This window comes from Gobio gobio, assembly GCF_949357685.1.
Source record: "Gobio gobio genome assembly, chromosome: 17".
Classification (NCBI taxonomy): domain Eukaryota; kingdom Metazoa; phylum Chordata; class Actinopteri; order Cypriniformes; family Gobionidae; genus Gobio; species Gobio gobio.
This window is the reverse complement of record NC_137110.1, coordinates 35,525,349-35,544,432: the sequence shown is the minus strand read 5'-3', so window position 1 is coordinate 35,544,432 and position 19,084 is coordinate 35,525,349. Positions and strand designations below refer to the sequence as shown.

Below are 19,084 nucleotides of genomic sequence, written 5' to 3'. Positions count from 1 at the left end.
AGAAGGGGCCAACACGACAACGTCATCCGCAAAGAGCAGAGACGAAACCGCGTGGTCCCCAAACCTGACACCCTCCGGCCCCTGGCTGCGCCTAGAAATTCTGTCCATAAAAATTATGAACAGAACCGGCGACAAAGGGCAGCCCTGCCGGAGTCCAACATGCACCGGGAACAAGTCTGACTTACTGCCGGCAATGCGGACCAAACTCCTGCTTCGGTCAAACAGGGACCGGACAGCCCTTAGCAAAGGACCCCGGACCCCATACTCCACAGTACCTCCACAGGATGCCGCGAGGGACACAGTCGAATGCCTTCTCCAAATCCACAAAACACATGTGGACTGGTTGGGCAAACTCCCATGAACCCTCCAGCACCCTGTAGAGGGTATAGAGCTGGTCCAGTGTACCACGGCCCGGACGAAAACCAGACTGTTCCTCCTGAATCCGAGGTTCTACTATCGGCCGTATTCTCCTCTCCAGTACCCTGGCATAGACTTTCCCGGGGAGGCTGAGAAGTGTGATCCCCCTGTAGTTGGAACACACCCTCCGGTCCCCCTTCTTAAAAAGAGGGACCACCACCCCGGTCTGCCATCCCAGAGGCACTGTCCCCGACCGCCACGCGATGCTGCAGAGGCGTGTCAGCCAAGACAGCCCCACAACATCCAGAGACTTGAGGTACTCAGGGCGGATCTCATCCTCCCCCGGTGCCTTGCCACCGAGGAGTTTCTTGACAACCTCAGTGACTTCAGCTTGGGTGATGGACGAGTCCTCCTCTGAGCCCCCAGCCTCTGCTTCCTCAATGGAAGGCGTGATGGCGGGATTGAGGAGATCCTCGAAGTATTCCTTCCACCGTCCGACGACATCCCCAGTTGAGGTCAACAGCCGCCCATCGCCACTGTAAACAGCGTTGGTAGGGCACTGCTTCCCCCTCCTGAGGCGCCGGACGGTTTGCCAGAATCTCTTCGAGGCCAGCCTTTTCCATGGCCTCACCGAACTCCTCCCAGGCCCGAGTTTTTGCCTCCACAACCACCTGGGCTGCAGTCCGCTTAGCCTGCCGGTACATGTCAGCTGCCTCAGGAGTCCCACAAGCCAACCAGGCCCGATAGGACTCCTTCTTCAGCTTGACGGCATCCCTTACTTCCGGTGTCCACCACCGGGTTCGGGGATTGCCGCCTCGACATGCACCGGAGACCTTACGGCCACAGCTCCGGGCGGCCGCTTTGACAATGGAGGTGGAGAACATGGTCCATTCGGACTCAATATCTCCAGCCTCCCTCGGGATCCGTTCGAAGTTCTGCCGGAGGTGGGAGTTGAAGATCTCTCTGACAGGGGGCTCGGCCAAACGTTCCCAGCAGACCCTCACAGTACGTTTGGGTCTGCCGGGTCTGTCCAGCTTCCTCCCCCGCCATCGGATCCAACTCACCACCAGGTGGTGATCAGTTGACAGCTCCGCCCCTCTCTTCACCCGAGTGTCCAAGACATACGGCTGCAGGTCAATTGAAACGACCACAAAGTCGATCATTGACCTACGACCTAGAGTGTCCTGGTGCCATGTGCACTGATGGACACTCTTATGCCTGAACATGGTGTTCATTATGGACAAACCGTAACTAGCACAGAAGTCCAATAACTGAACACCACTCGGGTTCAGATCAGGGGGGCCGTTCCTCCCAATCACGCCCCTCCAGGTGTCACTGTCATTGCCCACGTGGGCGTTGAAGTCCCCCAGTAGAACAATGGAGTCCCCAGTCGGAGCACTTTCCAGCACCCCTCCCAGAGACCCCAAGAAGGCCGGGTACTCTGCACTGCCGTTCGGCCCGTAGGCACAAACAACAGTGAGAGACCTATCCCTGAGCCGAAGCCGCATGGAAACGACCCTTTCGTTCACCGGGGTAAACTCCAACACATGGGGGCAGAGCTGGGGGGCTATAAGCAAACCCACACCAGCCCGCCGCCTCTCACCATGGGCAACTCCGGAGTGGTGAAGAGTCCATCCTCTCTCGAGGAGTGTGGTTCCAGAGCCCAAGCCATGCGTAGAGGTGATTCCGACTATCTCTAGTCGGAACCTCTCAACCTCACGCACAATCTCAGGCTCTTTCCCCGCCAGTGAGGTGACATTTCATGTCCCAAGAGCCAGTTTCCGTGTCCAGGGATCGGGTTGTCTAGGCTCCTGCCTTCGACTGCTGCCCGATCTTCTCTGCACCGGCCCCTTACGGTCCCTCCTGTGAGTGGTGGGCCCACGGGAAGGTGTCCCCGCGTCGCTCCTTTGGGCTGAGCCTGGCCGGACCCCGTGGGGGAAGGCCCGGCCACCAGACGCTCGCATACGAGCCCCAACCCCAGGCCTGGCTCCAGGGTGGGGCCCCGGCTGCGCCGTACCGGGCGACGTCACGGTCATCATTTTTTTGGTCATCATAAGGGTTTTTTGAACTGCTCTTAGTCTGACCCGTCACCTAGGACCTGTTTGCCTTGGGAGACCCTACCAGGGGCATATAGCCCCGGACAACATAGCTCCTAGGTTCATTCGGGTACTCAAACCCCTCCACCACGTTAAGGTGGCAGTTCAAGGAGGAGTCAACCTATTCTACTAACCCAAACACCTAACCCTAACCCAATATTCTAGCGAGTGTTAGTTGACATATAGTTGCAAAGTAACTTATAGTTAGTAAAATCTCTGAAGTGGACTATCAAATATAACCATATTTTAAATTCAAAATAAATTTGAAGTTATTAAATAAAATTAAAGTTTGAACTTTGAACCTTTAAAAACAGAAGTTGTTTTGTTAGAAATATAATATAATTATATAATATATACATTTAAATGTATTTATTTTTAATGCGTTTCAATGTCACTTTATTTTGTATTATTATTATTATTTATTATTATTATTATTGGTCAGACCTAACAGTTCACTCTGCCAGTGGTACCAGAAAAGACTAGATCTTAGACTGGAACAAGAAGTCCTGATTTTGCAGAGTTAGGCATGTTCCTGGGCATGTTACATATTTTGTTGATCTTAGAATAACATTCCTGTCCAAAAATTGAATCCTAACCCTATCCCTAACCCATAACTTCTCCCTAAACTAAACTAAAAAGAGGGAAATGATAGGTGAATGTCACTGACGTAGAAGCATCTAACCCTGAACTTGAGATAAACTGTAAACTCGTCCCTCAAATCTGATTGGTTGATTGGAATGATGTTCCAGGATCAACAATGATGTTGATCCAGGAACATGTCGTACTTGGTGAAATCAGGTTCTGCAGAAGTTCACGGCCTGTTAAAAATCATTCTCTCCCCTCTTTTTCCTGGCACAGTGTAATGCCACATGAAAACAGAGACTCTTGTCTCAGTTCAATGGCTGTGGTCACACTTATGGGGCTCCTTTGAAGTCATTTGTTTGCTAAACATTTCAGTATTCATGCTGATAATTCTTGGAATTAATTAGTACAGCTTAATCACATAAAGTACATAAAGTCCAGTGTCAGAGCTATAGCTTTGATGAGAACATACATTGTACCTACACTGTTTTCACTGGTTTTCATTTGTTGTCATTTGTTACATCTCACAAGCACATTAAAATCAGACGGTTACATCAGTGAATCAAGTCTTCCAAGTTCGAATAAAGTGAATCAGTTTTATGATAAATTCTTTGCCCAGGGGTTCAGACTGTGTTTTACTGCTAAAGCGACTTGATCACAGACGTGCACAGTGCAGAATCACATCCCTGTGAACGTGTGTGTGTGTATCACAGTGGATTTTATGACTCATCAATTGTTCATCTGCACAGCATAGCAACCTAATGTTGCTCTGAAATGGCACAAAATATGAAGCCTTAAAATTTTTGTTTCTATTTAGTTTGTTTTTCGGGAACAGGGTGTGTTTCTAAAATATAGAAACAACATTGACTGCTATGTGTCGGAACAACTTTATTTACGTTCCATGGAAACCATGTAACGGTGACGTGATGTAGTGCTGGCAAGCAGCCATTGATGTCTGATGTTTGATTGCATATTTAAAGCATTATGGCATATATTTTTCCTTGCCTCTCTAGGTGAATATAGTTACTTGGGCACAACACTACGGCAAGCAGATATTGAGCCCATGCCATCTCTCTCTGATGTAAGACAGCTCATCGCACTTTATGGCATCCTCCCTTTGGGTGAGTGTAACCAGCTCTAACTAGTCAGACCTAGTCAACTCTGCTTCTCTTTGTTTTAGTCATCATACAAATGTTCAAAAACCACTGGAAATGTCTGGCATTACTCAGGTGATGTCACTATGATGAAGCATGTTCTGCCGAACTGCTAAAATGAGAGTTAAATATGTACTCCTCTTTATGCATTAAAAATCTGATACAATTTTTGCATTTCTGGGTCTGTTTGGAGTCAATTAGTGAATGCAAAAAACAAATTAAGTTTTGAATGTTACCGTGTTATTACTACATGTTTATTAATTAAAAAACAGAGCAATTCTTTGATATTTCAAATTTTCTTGAACTACAGAAAATAATAAAATAAAATAATAAATAATTTTACTTCATTATATGAAATTTATAAGAACATATAATCTGAGAATGACCAGTATTAACTTGAAATCAAAAACAAAACATCAATGTATAAAATAACAAAACAGAATGTTTTCAAACTTTTACGTTCCAGTTAAAAGGAAAATAATGTGTTTATGATGCAGTTACATCAATAGTGCATATTCATGTGTATCAACAAAATCTGGTCCCAATACTGTGCTTGAGATGTAGGAAATAGGATAAAATATTTTACAAAATAATTTTGAGACATCTAACTCATAGATGTAATATATATATTGGTCTTCATGTATAAAGCCGTAGTTGATATCCATATCTCATGTAAACGTTTAAAAAATTAACTAACTAAATAAATCAAATGTATTTTTGATAGTCTTGGCTCATCTGCAAAGTTTGGTTCCCATACTAAAAACTATGCATTTTGTAATGTATCTCTTCTGGGCCAAAACAGACCCACATGCATTATGTAGCTCCAAACCACTTGTGCTCAAGAGCCTCTAAGGAACTTTATAGTGGATCACATCAATTTTTCAGGAGCAGCATTATTAGATCCATGCACACATGTGTTGGTTTGTGTAAGTGAAGGTAATAAAATGCACCCTGTCTGCCCTTCTGAACTGTACTTGACCCTACTAAGCAGCTCATGGTCTTTTGTAATTTTCTCTGGAGCGAATGCTTCATTGCCATAGCAAGACCCGGTGTCCTGTATCACCGTATCAACACCAACATCACTCTATACACTCACTTCTCATTTAATAACCCAGTCATGGGTGCAATGGAGATCAGCACAGGGATCAGGCCAGATCATACACACACTGCCCTGGTGGGCTGTTACCTTAACAACTCTTTGCAGGGAGAGTTAGATTGTCCCTCAGTGATTCGTGGCCCTAGGCAGAAAAGGGTTACCACATAAACAGAGCTCAGCGCTAAAACAAAGACACCTCAGTCAGCAGCAGCAAAACAATCGCACAAAGGAGTCAGGACGTCTATATCCCTAAAGATGTCTGTGGTATGAGAGAGTGTGATGTCTCTCCAGCGGTCTGTCATCATGGCATTCCCAGAGGAGAGTAACACTGCAAGTGCAAAACTAGATTGCTCCCAATACAGCAAAAGCAGAGTGATATAAATCAACATGAAATGAAAACTCACCCTGTTTTCTAAATGCATATTATAGATCTTACTGTAAACAATTCATCCAATTCGTTCCATATATTTTGTTGTTGACGTCAAAGACTGTGCCTTAGCAGTATCAAACTTAGAAGTATTTTGGCCCATATTCACCTGTTACTCTGTAATGTCTACTACCAATACAATATCTGACCAGCCTATGTCCCACTGATTATTTAGCAAATTTTGGCATGGTTTGGTTTCTGTGTTTGACTTTAAAGATGTTTTAATTGTCCTTGAAACAAAACAAGTTGAGAACTACTGATCTAAATCAGTACCAAATTAACACAAACCAGCATAAACCAACATAAAAAATACATTTTGGTCTAAACTGGTCTTTTCAAACACAAAAGAGGAACAAAGAGAGTAAGGAAAGATAGGTTTTGGGATAGTCATTATTCCACTTTCTCTACTCTGCATGTGACATAAATCCTCGTTTTCTGTATATTTTTGATGATTTTTCCCTCTTTAAAAGTGACTACCTGCCCTGGCCTGAGGTTTGTTTCTCAGCGTTCTCACTCCAGAGATCATGTTTTGTTAGATCCAACCTAGATTTGACTTTCTGGCATTTCTTTCCTTTCTTGAGTTCTTACCTACCCAAATATAATCACTCCCACCATTTTAAAGGGTAAATGTAAATCTGATTTGAGCATATCAAAGCCAGCAGCGGTTAACTGGGACAGTGTGAAATTCATGAACTATGCTCCATGATTAGTACAACCACCTTGTAAGTGGTTGTATAAAAGCAAAAGGTTCTCACAGTGTTCTTCATTGTGCTTGTGGTAAACCATTTCATACTTGATAAACATTGCAGATATTCTGAGGTCAAATGAACTTCCTCCATAACACAATGGCCCTTTTAACAGAGCTGTTGGGAGAGATTAGGAAGTGTAATTCAATTTTGGATAATCATGTTTAAACCGTGGTACTAGGGAAGTGTACACGCAGATACACATTCATTCACACATAAACACACATGGGCTGTGCTCCAATCTGCTAACTTACAGTGTGCAATAAAAGTATGCACTTCGCTGGTGATGGTGAAGTACATGCTTTTTTTTGATTGTATAGCACTGTGTGGGAAATGTTGTCGGCTAATAACCTATGAAACCTTTTCTATGTGACACAAATGGACTTCCTCAAGGGGGCGCTTACCTGCTTAAAAAGCTGAACTCTCCTTTGAACCACATGCAAAACCTTTGTTGTGCATAAAAATACAAATAATGTCCCCATATAGAGGTTGTATAGTACTGTGTGTATTGAGACAAAGACAAACAGAAGTGCTAATCAACAATATATTACTAGTTTCACTTACTGTTGATGTGCTGAGCTGCCATTTTGGATACTCATTTGGTTGTTGCAGTTCCTCCAAGTTTCCAGTGGTGTAACGTATTTGAGTAAATGTAATTAGTTACTGTACTTAAGTTACTTTTTGGCTACTTTGTAGTTTCAGTGAGTATCAAATATATTAGCAACTTTTACTCTCTACTTGACAAAAAAAATGTAATAAGTAAATGTACTTTTTACTCCAATACATTTACAATGTAAAATGTAATGTGTAATATGCGATTACACATTACATTTTGCATGGCACCTAACTTTTTCTGCAGCAGTTTCTGCTATAAAGAAGCGATATCGCAAAGGGCATTGAAGGTGCTATGTCTTGTGGGTTTTGCCTTTACTCAATCAAAATGGTCAACAAGTTTACATTATGCGATTGAGAGTGGGTAGTTGAGAATCGAAAGTTGTTTGATTTACGAGATGTGGTCATGACTGCAGCCGGTGATGCAGCCGAAACCAGCACATCCAGTGCAAGTTGACTATTTAATTTTAATTAACATTAACATTACTATATTGGCGGATATTGGTTTTCTTATGGACTTTTGTACACTTGAGCTTAACTGAGATGGGTTTCTTATTTTCACTGGTATGTCTCTTAGGTGTTGAGGACTAGTGCCTCTTTCAGCGTCGACTTGTAACTTGTAGTGGAGTCTTTTTCGCTGCAAGGTATCTGTACTTTTACTCAAGTATTGTTTTAAGGTACTCAAGTGTCCAAGTTGGAACTCTGACTTGAGGGGGCATTCCGGTTAAAAGTTCCTACTGGTAATTTCTGTCGTCTTAGTACAAATGGAACACACCATTATCCCATTTCCCCGATGTCTGGTAAAAGTAGGCCTATTCATGTGCTTCATGTGTCTTGATAGCAGCTTACCTTAAAATAAATTATTTCTTAACTTTTAGATTTAATACAACATGCAGCAGTAGCAGTTTTGGCCTTTCATCATTGACAAAAAAGTAAAACATTGCAAACTCATCCTTTTCCAATGTGCAAGGGATTGTGGGTAATGGCACAAAAAGCATGCACACTGAATATTCACCAAAAAAAAAAAAAAAAAATTATACCATGCTGGCCCTTTTACTGATTTCAACCTACTATGATTTCAGAATTCTTGTATATTATTTAGAATAGTATTTGAATTTCAGAGGTGTCAAGTAACGAAGTACAAATACTTCGTTACCTTACTTAAGTAGAAATTTTGAGTATCTATACTTTACTGGAGTAATTATTTTTCAGCATACTTTTTACTTCTACTCCTTACATTTTCAAGCAATTATCTGTACTTTCTACTACTTACATTTTAAAAATAGCCTCGTTACTCCTATTCCATTTCGGCATGTTTTCATTCCGGCTTGTCATAAAATAAAAAATACTATCCAGATAAATCGCGCCATCCGGACAGAGTGAATTTGATTGTGGTTGGATGAGAAGGATAAACACAAACCATTCCGACACCCTATTGGGTTGTAGGCTATCAATCACGCCTGCACCTGCACAAATCACACACCATGTGGCCAGATAGGGCGGGTTCTCGCCGACGAGCACGTACTTTGAGCCAATCAGCGATCCGCAGGCAGACGTGCTCAGCCTCATTCATGACTTTAGCCGGGTTTTTAGCGCGATGACTCGTAGCTGTATATTCCAGTGAATCAGTGATCGCTATGCCAGTGGCATAAATACACAGTAAGTTGTATCTACAGTAAAGAGTGGGAGAGTGACTCAACTCTCAAACGTGAATTACACCTGTGACTCGAAGACTCTTTATAAATATAACCGTGACTCCTGTCCATCATCATACACACACTTAGGACATCTGCAACTAGCAACCCCGACAGATGCTGAAAGATGTTAAAATCAACGACTAATCCGTTTTGACTGTGCTAAATGTGCATGTGCCATGTACTTCACGAAAGACATACTGTAGTTTTGTCAAAGCAAAGTGCAACACAAGGGTAAGCGCATTGTTGTTATGTATTTGTTGACGGATTGTTGTACAGTATAAATGAATTACGCATTTTGACATTGGTGTGAGCATTAACGTGTGAAATGCCTGTTAATTACATAGCTTTTTCCAATCTCTATATTGGGCACTTTTTGCACGTAAAGTGGCTTCTTACTGTTGACATTGAAAATCTTGTGTTTTTCTAAGGGATTGCGGTTTTGACAGTTTCTACCTGGACATATAGTCATATTTGAACCGTTTTACTGGGATTTTTTTTTTTTTTTTAATCATCAATGTTATGCTTTAAGGAGATAAAATGGTAACTTACTTATCAACATTGATTGGTATGGCAATACAATAATATCACATTATTTTGGCAGTTAAAGTTTTGGTTTTTTTTCTTGGAGTGACTAGTTGCCTATAAGTATTGTAAGAGGTGCAAACTTGTTATCAATAACCAGGCATGTTATCAATAACCATTTTTAAAAAAATATATAAATGTACATTTGGTGAGGTTTTTGGGCTGGAAATTGTTGACCCAATCTGGCCACACTGATCACACATTCAAAAAATGGTTATTGATAACATGCCTCTGAATTTTGACTTTTTGCACCTTTACAATATTTATAGGCAACTAGTCATCAAATCTTCCACTCCATGAAACACGTTAATGCTCATTAGTACACAATATGGTTCTTTAATGTATTTGCATTGTCCTAAAATGCGTTCATTTTCAATGGGAATATATGCGGCTGAAACGCGTAGCCAAGTGCATAATCAACATTAACTTTTTAATATAACATTATAGTCATTATGGCCTTCAGAAAAATGTTTTTTTGAGGAGGTGGGGTATGCACTGTGGCGCGGCCTAATCTTTTGTCCTTAAAGGGATACTTCACCCAAAAATTAAAATTCTGTCATCATTTACTCACCCTCAAGTTGTTCCAAACCTGTATGAGTTTTTGTTCTGAAGATATTTTGAAGAATGTTTGTAACCAAGCAGATAGAGCAACCATTGACTGCCATAGTAGGGGGAAAATGCTATGGCAGTCAATGGTTGCTCTATCTGCTTGTTACAAAAATTCTTCAATCTTCAGAACAAAGAAACTCATACAGGTTTGGAACAATTTGAGTAAATTATGACAGAATTTTCATTTTTGGGTGAACTACCCCTTTAATGGCATTTTTTCCCCTTACATTACTTTTACTTTTATACTTTAAGTAGTTTTGAAACCAGTTACTTTTACACTTTTACTTGAGTAAAAAGCTTGAGTTGATACTTCAACTTCTACAGAAGTCTTTTTAAACCCCAGTATCTATACTTCTACTTGAGTAATGAATGCGAATACTTTTGACACCTCTGTTGAATTAGGATGTAGCCTATGCTCTATTCATGCAAACACAGCTAGCACAATGTGGTGATTTTTCTATTTATATCGCCCCCTGCTGCTTATAGACCTTAAAGTGTAAGAGTTCTGGGTTGGTTTATACTTGTGAAGTTATCACTGAGATGACAGAGAGCTGTAATTGTGAGAAAAAATACCCACACATACAAAAAATGAGTATATTATAACTGCCGTTCTTTCTATGCTCTCAATGTCGGCCTTTTATCTTATGCAGGGTTCTGCGTACATCTTTTCACTTCAAGAAAGAAAGGAAGAGTCAAGAAAAATTAACATTCTAACATCATTTAATTTCATACGCACCTACATGTAATTTCAAACCCAGTATTAATTTCTTGATTCAGTAGAACACGAGAATTTTGAGGAAATGTACTGCTCTATGCAATTACAATAAATAGGGACTAAAGGTGTGTCTGAAATCACAAACTGTCTTTGTAGTGAACTTACTTTAAAAAAGTACATTCTATATAGTATGAATATGGGTTATGAATGAAATTAAGACTACATCCGCTATGTTGTTACTTTTATGTGACCTACCAGCATCAGTTGCGTCGCTTCACCTTAATTCACAAATCCTCTCCTGTGGCCTAATGGGATAAATTGTCCATCAAATGCTCACCAGAATCTCAGAGGAAGTAGTAGGACATCCGGGTATATTTTGCCTTCTGTTTTTCGAGTGCATTCAGACATACTACTCTTTTGGCGTGCTGTTTTTATATAGGGAAGTATTCAATTTAGTACGCAGTGTAAGACTTTCAAGCTTCAAAAAGTATACTTGTGCACCATGAAAGTATGTTAATAGCCCATACAACTTGTGCGCTGTATTAAAAGCATTTATAATATTCATATTATTTACTCTAATATTTACAATAATGTTTTGTCATGAACAAAGAGAACTTTAAGTTATGATTCATTTCCCCTCCAATGAGCATTTTTTAAGTCTTTTAGTGAGAACTGATTCATTCTGATTTGTGAATTAATCGTGTAGAGCAGTTTTGTGAAAATATCCAACTCAAAAGAATGAATAAGACATTGCTACTTTTATGAACTCTCGTGAACGCAACGAGAAGAGATGGGTGGATGCCAAGATTTGCAGTGAATAATGACTTAAATAAAAGATATCAAATCTGGACCACCATACTTTTATAGCACTTTTGGGACTCATTGAGAACAGAGACGTGATATTGCGCAGCACCTGTTATGTGCAAGCCTTCCTTCTGGGCGGACATGTTTGTTTGTTTGAATGCGTGTGTGTGGCCGGACATTTGTGTGCGCACGGGTAGAGGTATATTTGTGTATGCTTCTGTTTGTGTGTCTGTGTGGTCTCATGCTAGCTCACTGCATCCTGAGCTCTGTCCAGTTGGAGCCCTTTTATACGGCATCCATGAGAGGAATCTCACACCACCTGTGTCTTAGCCCCAGAGAGCCATTAAACTATTGTTCTTCTATTGCTGAGCACCGGCAGCCAGAGCAATCAACCTTTGCTGACATCTGACTTCCTAATCAAATGAGTATAGAGTTTGCAGGGAGTTCCTCCCTGTCTTTAGATATAGGTGAATGATTGGGTGCAGTGCATTAGAGTTTAAACAGCTGGAGTCAAAGGGGATTTTCCTTCTTTGTTAGAGCAATGTTATATTCTGACAAATTATCTGACAATACTCTTGAGATGACTTAAACAGTTACTCTTATTCCACCGATGTATACAGATGGTTATTTGATGTAATTCAGTATAAAGTCAGTAAAAATTAATGAGGATCAAGATTGATAACAGGAATAGAACACAGAAAATGCAAGATATTAAGGCCCCTATATACTCACGGCAAAGTTCTTTAATCATCTTCGCTTAGGGGTAAAAATAAGTTTTATCTTATATAAATATCTCAGCAGTGATATACTGTTAGCGAACATCCATGTGATAACATGTGCTGCACACTTTCCTAACAAAATAAACAAAAATGACAGCAGTGAGAAAACAGCAGTTAAGAAAGCATCTAATCATAGATATGTTTGCACCCGCTTTGCAATTCAGTCACATAACCTATGTTTAACATTTACATTTATGCATTTAGCAGATGCTTTTATCCAAAGCGACTTACAACTTGAACCTTTTATCATATAACACCTGTATTGATATATCTTCACTGGTTACCTGTAAATACAGAATACAATACAAGGTGTTAATGTTGGTCTATAAAGCATTGCATGATCAGGCTCATGAGTATATAAAGGACATGCTGATAAGGACATGCTGATCCCTTACCAGTCTCAACTTCACCTGCTCTCCTCTCAGAGCATGCTCCTAACTGTCCCACGGTCTCGTTTGAGGCGTAGTGAAGATCGCGCCTTTTCTGTCATGGCTCCTGCACTCTGGAATGTGTTGCCATTACATATTAAATCCTTGTCAAGCATGGACATTTTTAGAAATGATTTGAAGACTTACTTATTTTATCAAGCTTACAGCGTTTGATTAGGTCTGATAATTTGTTGCATGATTTTCTTGGTGTTATGTTTTTGTTAATAGTTTTTCTAAAATTTTTACAGCACTTTGGTTCATTCTAATGGTTTTGAAAGTGCTTTATAAATAAATAAATTGAGATTTTATATTATAGATGGCTTTAAAGCAAGCAGCCTTACGGTATTAACCCTGGGACACACCAAGCCGACTTAAAAGAACTAGCGGTGACAAAAAACGCAGATGTTGTCGCTTCGCGTCGGCTGCGTTTGCATGCAAGGAATTATATCAGCAGATATCAATAGTCTATATTCGTCATTCAAAATGATAAACCGAAACAAGGACGAGATATACGCAGATATACGAAACGTTAACAAAGCAGCGCTTGCTTATCATTTTGAATATCAGGGGCCCGTTCTTCGTACCTCGCTTAATACATCTAAGATGATTTGACAGATCCTAGATCTTTTAATCGTGATAACTGATCTCTGGCTAATTTGGTTCTTCAAACGAATTTGCGGAGTGGATTAAAATATCTGGATTAAATGATCTAAGATTACTGAGCATTCTTTTTTTCCCTGAAGAGGGCAGATGCATCGATACTCGAAACCACGATCAGCAATGCAGCGATTGGCTGGCGTCAAGACAACAACGTAATGACATAATATAATTAAAAAGCCACCAGGCAAAAAACTTGACAAATTACACAAAAAACCCCCACGAATTTCTGAACCTTTATAAGGAAACAGCCAAACGACCAAACCAACATAAAAGTTATAATTGATAAATGATAAATTATTTTTTTTTAACATGATTACCAATTATTTATATTCACGAGTTTATACAGTATTTGTACACCCTTTACATTTTTATTTCAATGTTGTAATTTCATTTTTAATTCAATTTGAAGCAGATTTGTAACGTGACAGTATTCAAGTTTCTTATGGGTCAAGATCAAATTATCTGCATCTCTTGCACTGCATCAAGCCATCCCATAATATCCGTCATCACTTAATGTACGGCTCAGATTAACTGTACAACATGTGTAAACCAATACAAATAAAATTATATAAAGTAATTATTCCATCACAAATAAATCGCTCAATCAAGTGGCTGTGTCTATAGTATTATACACAACATTATACATTCTCATATACAATATAACATTTTTATATTATTATTTACAATTATTATTATTATTGCCCCTGGTTCAGTAATGCACTCTTGTAATAAAGTAGCAGTGGCTGGGACAGATTTTAAGTATCACCTCAAGATGCAATCTAATCCTGAAATAAGCCGCTCGCGAGCAGGTTTAAGCTTACGGACCTGTTACTATGACAGCAAGTCCAGGATGAGCTTCGAAGAACCAAACAATCCAAGATCATACCAAATCGTCAACAATCAAATCCAGCTAACTGAGTTAGCGAGGTACGAAGAACGGGTGTGTTAATCAATTTCTTCATTGTAAGCGCCTCATGATGTTGTGAAACTGCACATCCAATCAGAGTTCCCACTCTCACCGATGGCCCTGGCACTGATTCAACATACTGTGAATCGGTCAAACTGCCTCCGACATGAGCCCGAAGAGAGCCAACGCGTGGCACACACTGCAAAAACGAACCCGACAGACACCCGCAGGCCGTCCATCGGCTTGGTGTGTCCCGGCCTTTAAACATGAAAAAACAGTGTCAGTGTCACTTTCAACGAGATGTACAACTTTATTTTATACTATAAAGCAGCTCTCCAGTGTGTGGCAAGTTTTAAACAAACTTTATTTTTCCCTGATTTTGTTCGAAATGAAATCACACCAGTTCTTTCTTTGATTTTTCATATTTTTGAGGAAGTATATCGCCTTTAGAATGAAAACTCACTGCTCCCTCTTCTGGTCTCCATAGGGTCTCAGTGCGTCCATGAGAGAGGGCCACTAATCCGGGCTCTGCTGCTTACGGGGCCGGCAGGGGTTGGGAAGAAGATGTTGGTCCATGCCCTGTGTAATGAGACTGGTGCAAACTTATTCGACCTCTCCCCTGCAAAACTAGCTGGCAAATATCCAGGCAAAAGCGGACTGCAATTCCTCCTGCACATGGTCTTCAAGGTGAGGGAAAACCATCTGAGATTCATTCTGGGAATATAGAAAGCCAAGATTCTAAGAAAGAGAAATGTTGAAATTCCATGAGCTTCTTTTAGCTCCACATGTCATAAAATCTGATAGGATCAACATATCTGATTTATATGCATAAGCTTTATGGTCAGGATCATCAATTCATCTTCTAAAATGAAGTGAAACATCAGGCTTTGCGTGATTTTATTTCTGTTTATGAGAAATATTCTGGCATGACTTCCAAACATAAACACTAATGCAAATGGAAAAACGTTCCTCCCTGTGTCAATGTGGCAACAAAATACTTCTAGAAAGACATTGTTTACTTGCTGTTTAACATTTCAAAAAGTGTTTAGTGCTGTACATAAATAAACTCGCGTGTTTAACCTAGAAGGCCAAATTGTCCCCATATCACCTTTTCCCTTTAGTAATCAATCGCAAAGAATGGACAGATCATGTCAATAAAGGGCTGTGAAATTTGTGCTGTTGCCCACCAGGATAGTGGCCATATTTGTGTCCTTTAAGAGAGGGGAATACCAGGCTTGGACGTTTTACTTGAATAACTTTTCCTGAGAGCATCTGGCACAGCAGATAAACAGGGCAGGATGAGGCAGGGGGATTCTAAAATTCTGCCCTCAGCATTGTGCTGGATGGTGGTCTTTCAGCACCTCTCCTAATGCATGCTGGGTATAAAACCAGGTGCCAGCATGATTTCCTGCTCGCTTAGCCATTTTGAGATGAATCACTTCTCCAAATTTCCTGTCCTCTGCAAAGCTCTCTGTTACAAACATTGGAGAGAGGTTTTATTTACATATATTTAGGGAAGTTAGTTTGTGGTTACTGTTCCCTCTAATCTCAACCGCATACTTCTGATGTTGCTCCTGTGGAGGCCAAAACAAATCCACAAATCCAAAAAGAAGGTTAACTCAAATATGTGGGAAAAGGGCTAGTGTTTTCTTGAATTACAGATAAATGAATGAGCAGCGTTTCAACTCAATAGGAGTCAATCCCCATATCTATTGATTTTCATTATGGAACTGAATCTGAGAAATCTTGTGTGCAAGTATGCAGTTCTGATTAATTCGCTATGGGCTGCATCATAAAACACAAGCCGAGATTTCAAGTTCATAGCGGTTAATAAAGGGAGTTAAAATATACTGACTTCCAAACTTACAGAAGCCCACAGAGGCTTGACTTCTCTCAAGAAATCAAGACTGAGGCAAAAACATTCTACTATACTATCTTACTACAGTATATGTATCCAATGCATTGTATGCATATTTATGCATGCAGCATAACAGGATGACCTTATATGCCAGTGGTTCTCAACTTTTTTGATGCCAAAGGCCCCCAAATATGATGATCCGCTTGTGAGGGATTGCCTCTTTTAAAATATGATTTTTAATTAAATTAAATTAAATTAAAAATAAAATTAAAAATTAAAATAAATACAATTATTTTAATGTATAACCAAAAAAAATCAACATTACTTTCAATAAAATGTTTTAATTTAATTTAGTTGTATAGCATTTTTTAAAGTATTATCTTTCCAGAATTTAACACATTTTTACAAAAACTACTAGAAAAAAGAATACATAATAATAAAACATAATATTTCTTTATTTTTTGTCTCACATTTCCCCCTAGAACAATCTTAAAGGTCCCATGGCATGGCATTTTTCTATTATTTTATAGTGTTTCCTGAGGTGTACTTATATTTGTTAGTATGATTTTTACATCATAAAATGTCATAATTTAGAAATAAAAGGCATTTTGTCTATACTGCTGTTTGCCCTGTGGCTGAATGCCCTGTTTCAAGAGGCGTGTCTGCTGTGAGACTTCAGTAAAAACGCCCACTGTTGTGATTGGCTGACATCTTTGCATTTGAAATGAGTGGAGGGGGCGTGGTTTAACGAGGTCTACGACGCACGAGCTGCTGCCAGAGAGACGGATGGACCTGAGTTCACTTCTCATCAGTTCTCTCAGCATGTCTCAGTTCAGGGTGAACTGTTGTAGTTACTAGAATATACTTCAGGTTATTAGTTTATTTCTAGTCGGAGGGGCTGTCACTCATGTCAGAAAGTTAGTAACTTTAGTAAATTATGGATCAGCGCTGACTCGAGACGCGAACCGTTTAGAACGATTCAGTCCGATTTGGTGAACTGGTTCGGTTAAGTAAAAAGAACCGATTCAAAAGAATGATTCGTTCGCAAACCGGACATCACGGAGACGGAGCGATTGCTAACAAAGTTATTTATAGTACCTACTGAGTTGTGAGAGCGCTGTCTGTCAGCGCGAGTTTATTGTGTTTGTATCTGAGAGTTCTGAATAAACACGAGTCCCAGTCACGCCGAGTCCGTCTTCATCATTATTCTACCAACTTTGTAACACATGCAATGTACCATTACAGCGAGATGAACGAGTTAGTAAGTTTGATCAAAGCATTAATTCTAGATATGTTCCAATCATATGAAAAGCGTCAGTGACGCGCATTGAGTAACTTACACAGCGCAAACAAAGACACAACAGCAGTAATCGAATATAATCCAGTTTATTGTGGGGAAAGCTGGCTAGCCTAGCCGGATACCCTCACGCTTACCCCCCTTCTGCTTAATCTCACGCCGCGTTTGGTGCCTCCGCTGTGGGCCAGATGCAGTACTGGGGGTCGGGGATGTTGAAGGCCGAGCTTCGGCTTGCGTGAGGTTTATCTCTAAAGATATGGCTCTGCCGATGTTGAACAGAAACTCCCGACTGTATGCTCATTTAAGAACAGATAGACGCGACGAGGACGTACAAAAACACTGACTCACAAGATAGAAAACATGAAAACACCGTTCTGTCGGGAGAGAGAGAAGCCGCAGTGTGTGCATGAATAATAAATAATTAGCTACACATAAGAAATCACTGATCATAGATCAGAAGGAACTGAAAAAAGACTTCTGTTTTCATTTGTACATCCAAACACTGAGAAACTGCCAGCATTCACTCGTTCACAAGCAATGGAGCGCTTGCATGGGCGTGCCAGATTCTCTGGGCGGAGGAAAGGGAGGTAACCGTTCCTGCTTGGACGTCAAACCAGGAGACTTCAGGATTGGCTCGTCTGGCCTGTCATTTTCTCAAAGGCAGAGAAAGACAGCCAGAACTCGGTTTTACACCGATCAACATTTCTATCCACTTGGGGACAATATTCAGGCTAGGGGAACTCATATTAATGTTGAAATACTTCATAAAATGAAAATTTCATGCCATGGGACCTTTAAACACATTTATAATGTCTATATTAATCCAGCTATATTTTTGCAATAATATTTGCACTGTGTATTTGTTTGTTTTTTTAGTTACTGTGTAAAATGTAGCACCATCAAAGCTCCTCCCAAAAATGTTATGAATTGTTTTTAATTGTATTAGTAGTAGTTGTAGTTGAAGTAGTATTTTCTAGAATTTCTGTATTAAAAAAGTGGTACATGGGGTGTTTGTGCTCAGATGGCCAAATGGTCGGCATGTTTTTGCTCAGAAACAGCAAATATTTGAGGGAGAAAATGGGGAGTCTGTGGAGTTTCCATAAATTTGCTGTTAAACATTAGTGAACTGAAGGCATTGTTTTCAGTCAAATAATATTAAAGCATGCATTCACTTCACTAATGTGGTAGCATGTTCTAAGGGCAATGTTGATTACAGTCAGTGTTGTTTCTGCTCTGGCCGATAACTGATTGTTTTTGAGTGAGCTGATGATTGTTTGTGTTGTTGTACCGTTTGGCTTGTGTTTGAGGAACATTGTTGTGTTTTGGCAGGTGGCTCGCCAGCTGCAGCCCTCAGTCATTTGGATTGGCGATGCTGAGAAAACATTTTATAAGAAAGTTCCAAAGCTGGAGAAAGAGGTTTGTCCACCAGCAGGGAGAGAACATGTCAGCTTACACTCACCGTCATTAGAACACTTACTAAATAAACACAACTTTGAACCAACTTTGAAACCTACATACAAGTCTAATACCAGACCATAAACTGTGATATTCTTCTTCATTTGTTAAACCTTTCATTCACAAAATCCTATGAATGTAAACAACTTTTTTAAAGCCATTGTCAATGTGAGGGGGTGGACTCTGCTGTCCTCTTGTGGTTAAAGATGTAGATACACTGTGC

The 19,084-nt window shown here is 40.2% G+C and overlaps 1 protein-coding gene across 1 annotated transcript in view; it reads left to right on the top strand.

The window, feature by feature from the left end:
* drc11 (dynein regulatory complex subunit 11) overlaps window positions 1-19,084 on the top strand; it is a 59,468-nt gene that overhangs the window by 37,159 nt on the left and 3,225 nt on the right. Inside the window, exons 14-16 of the mRNA XM_079841479.1 lie at window positions 4,049-4,156; window positions 14,739-14,938; window positions 18,736-18,822. Of these exons, the coding sequence (XP_079697605.1) occupies window positions 4,049-4,156; window positions 14,739-14,938; window positions 18,736-18,822 (395 nt within the window). The remainder of the gene's footprint in view (window positions 1-4,048; window positions 4,157-14,738; window positions 14,939-18,735; window positions 18,823-19,084) is intronic.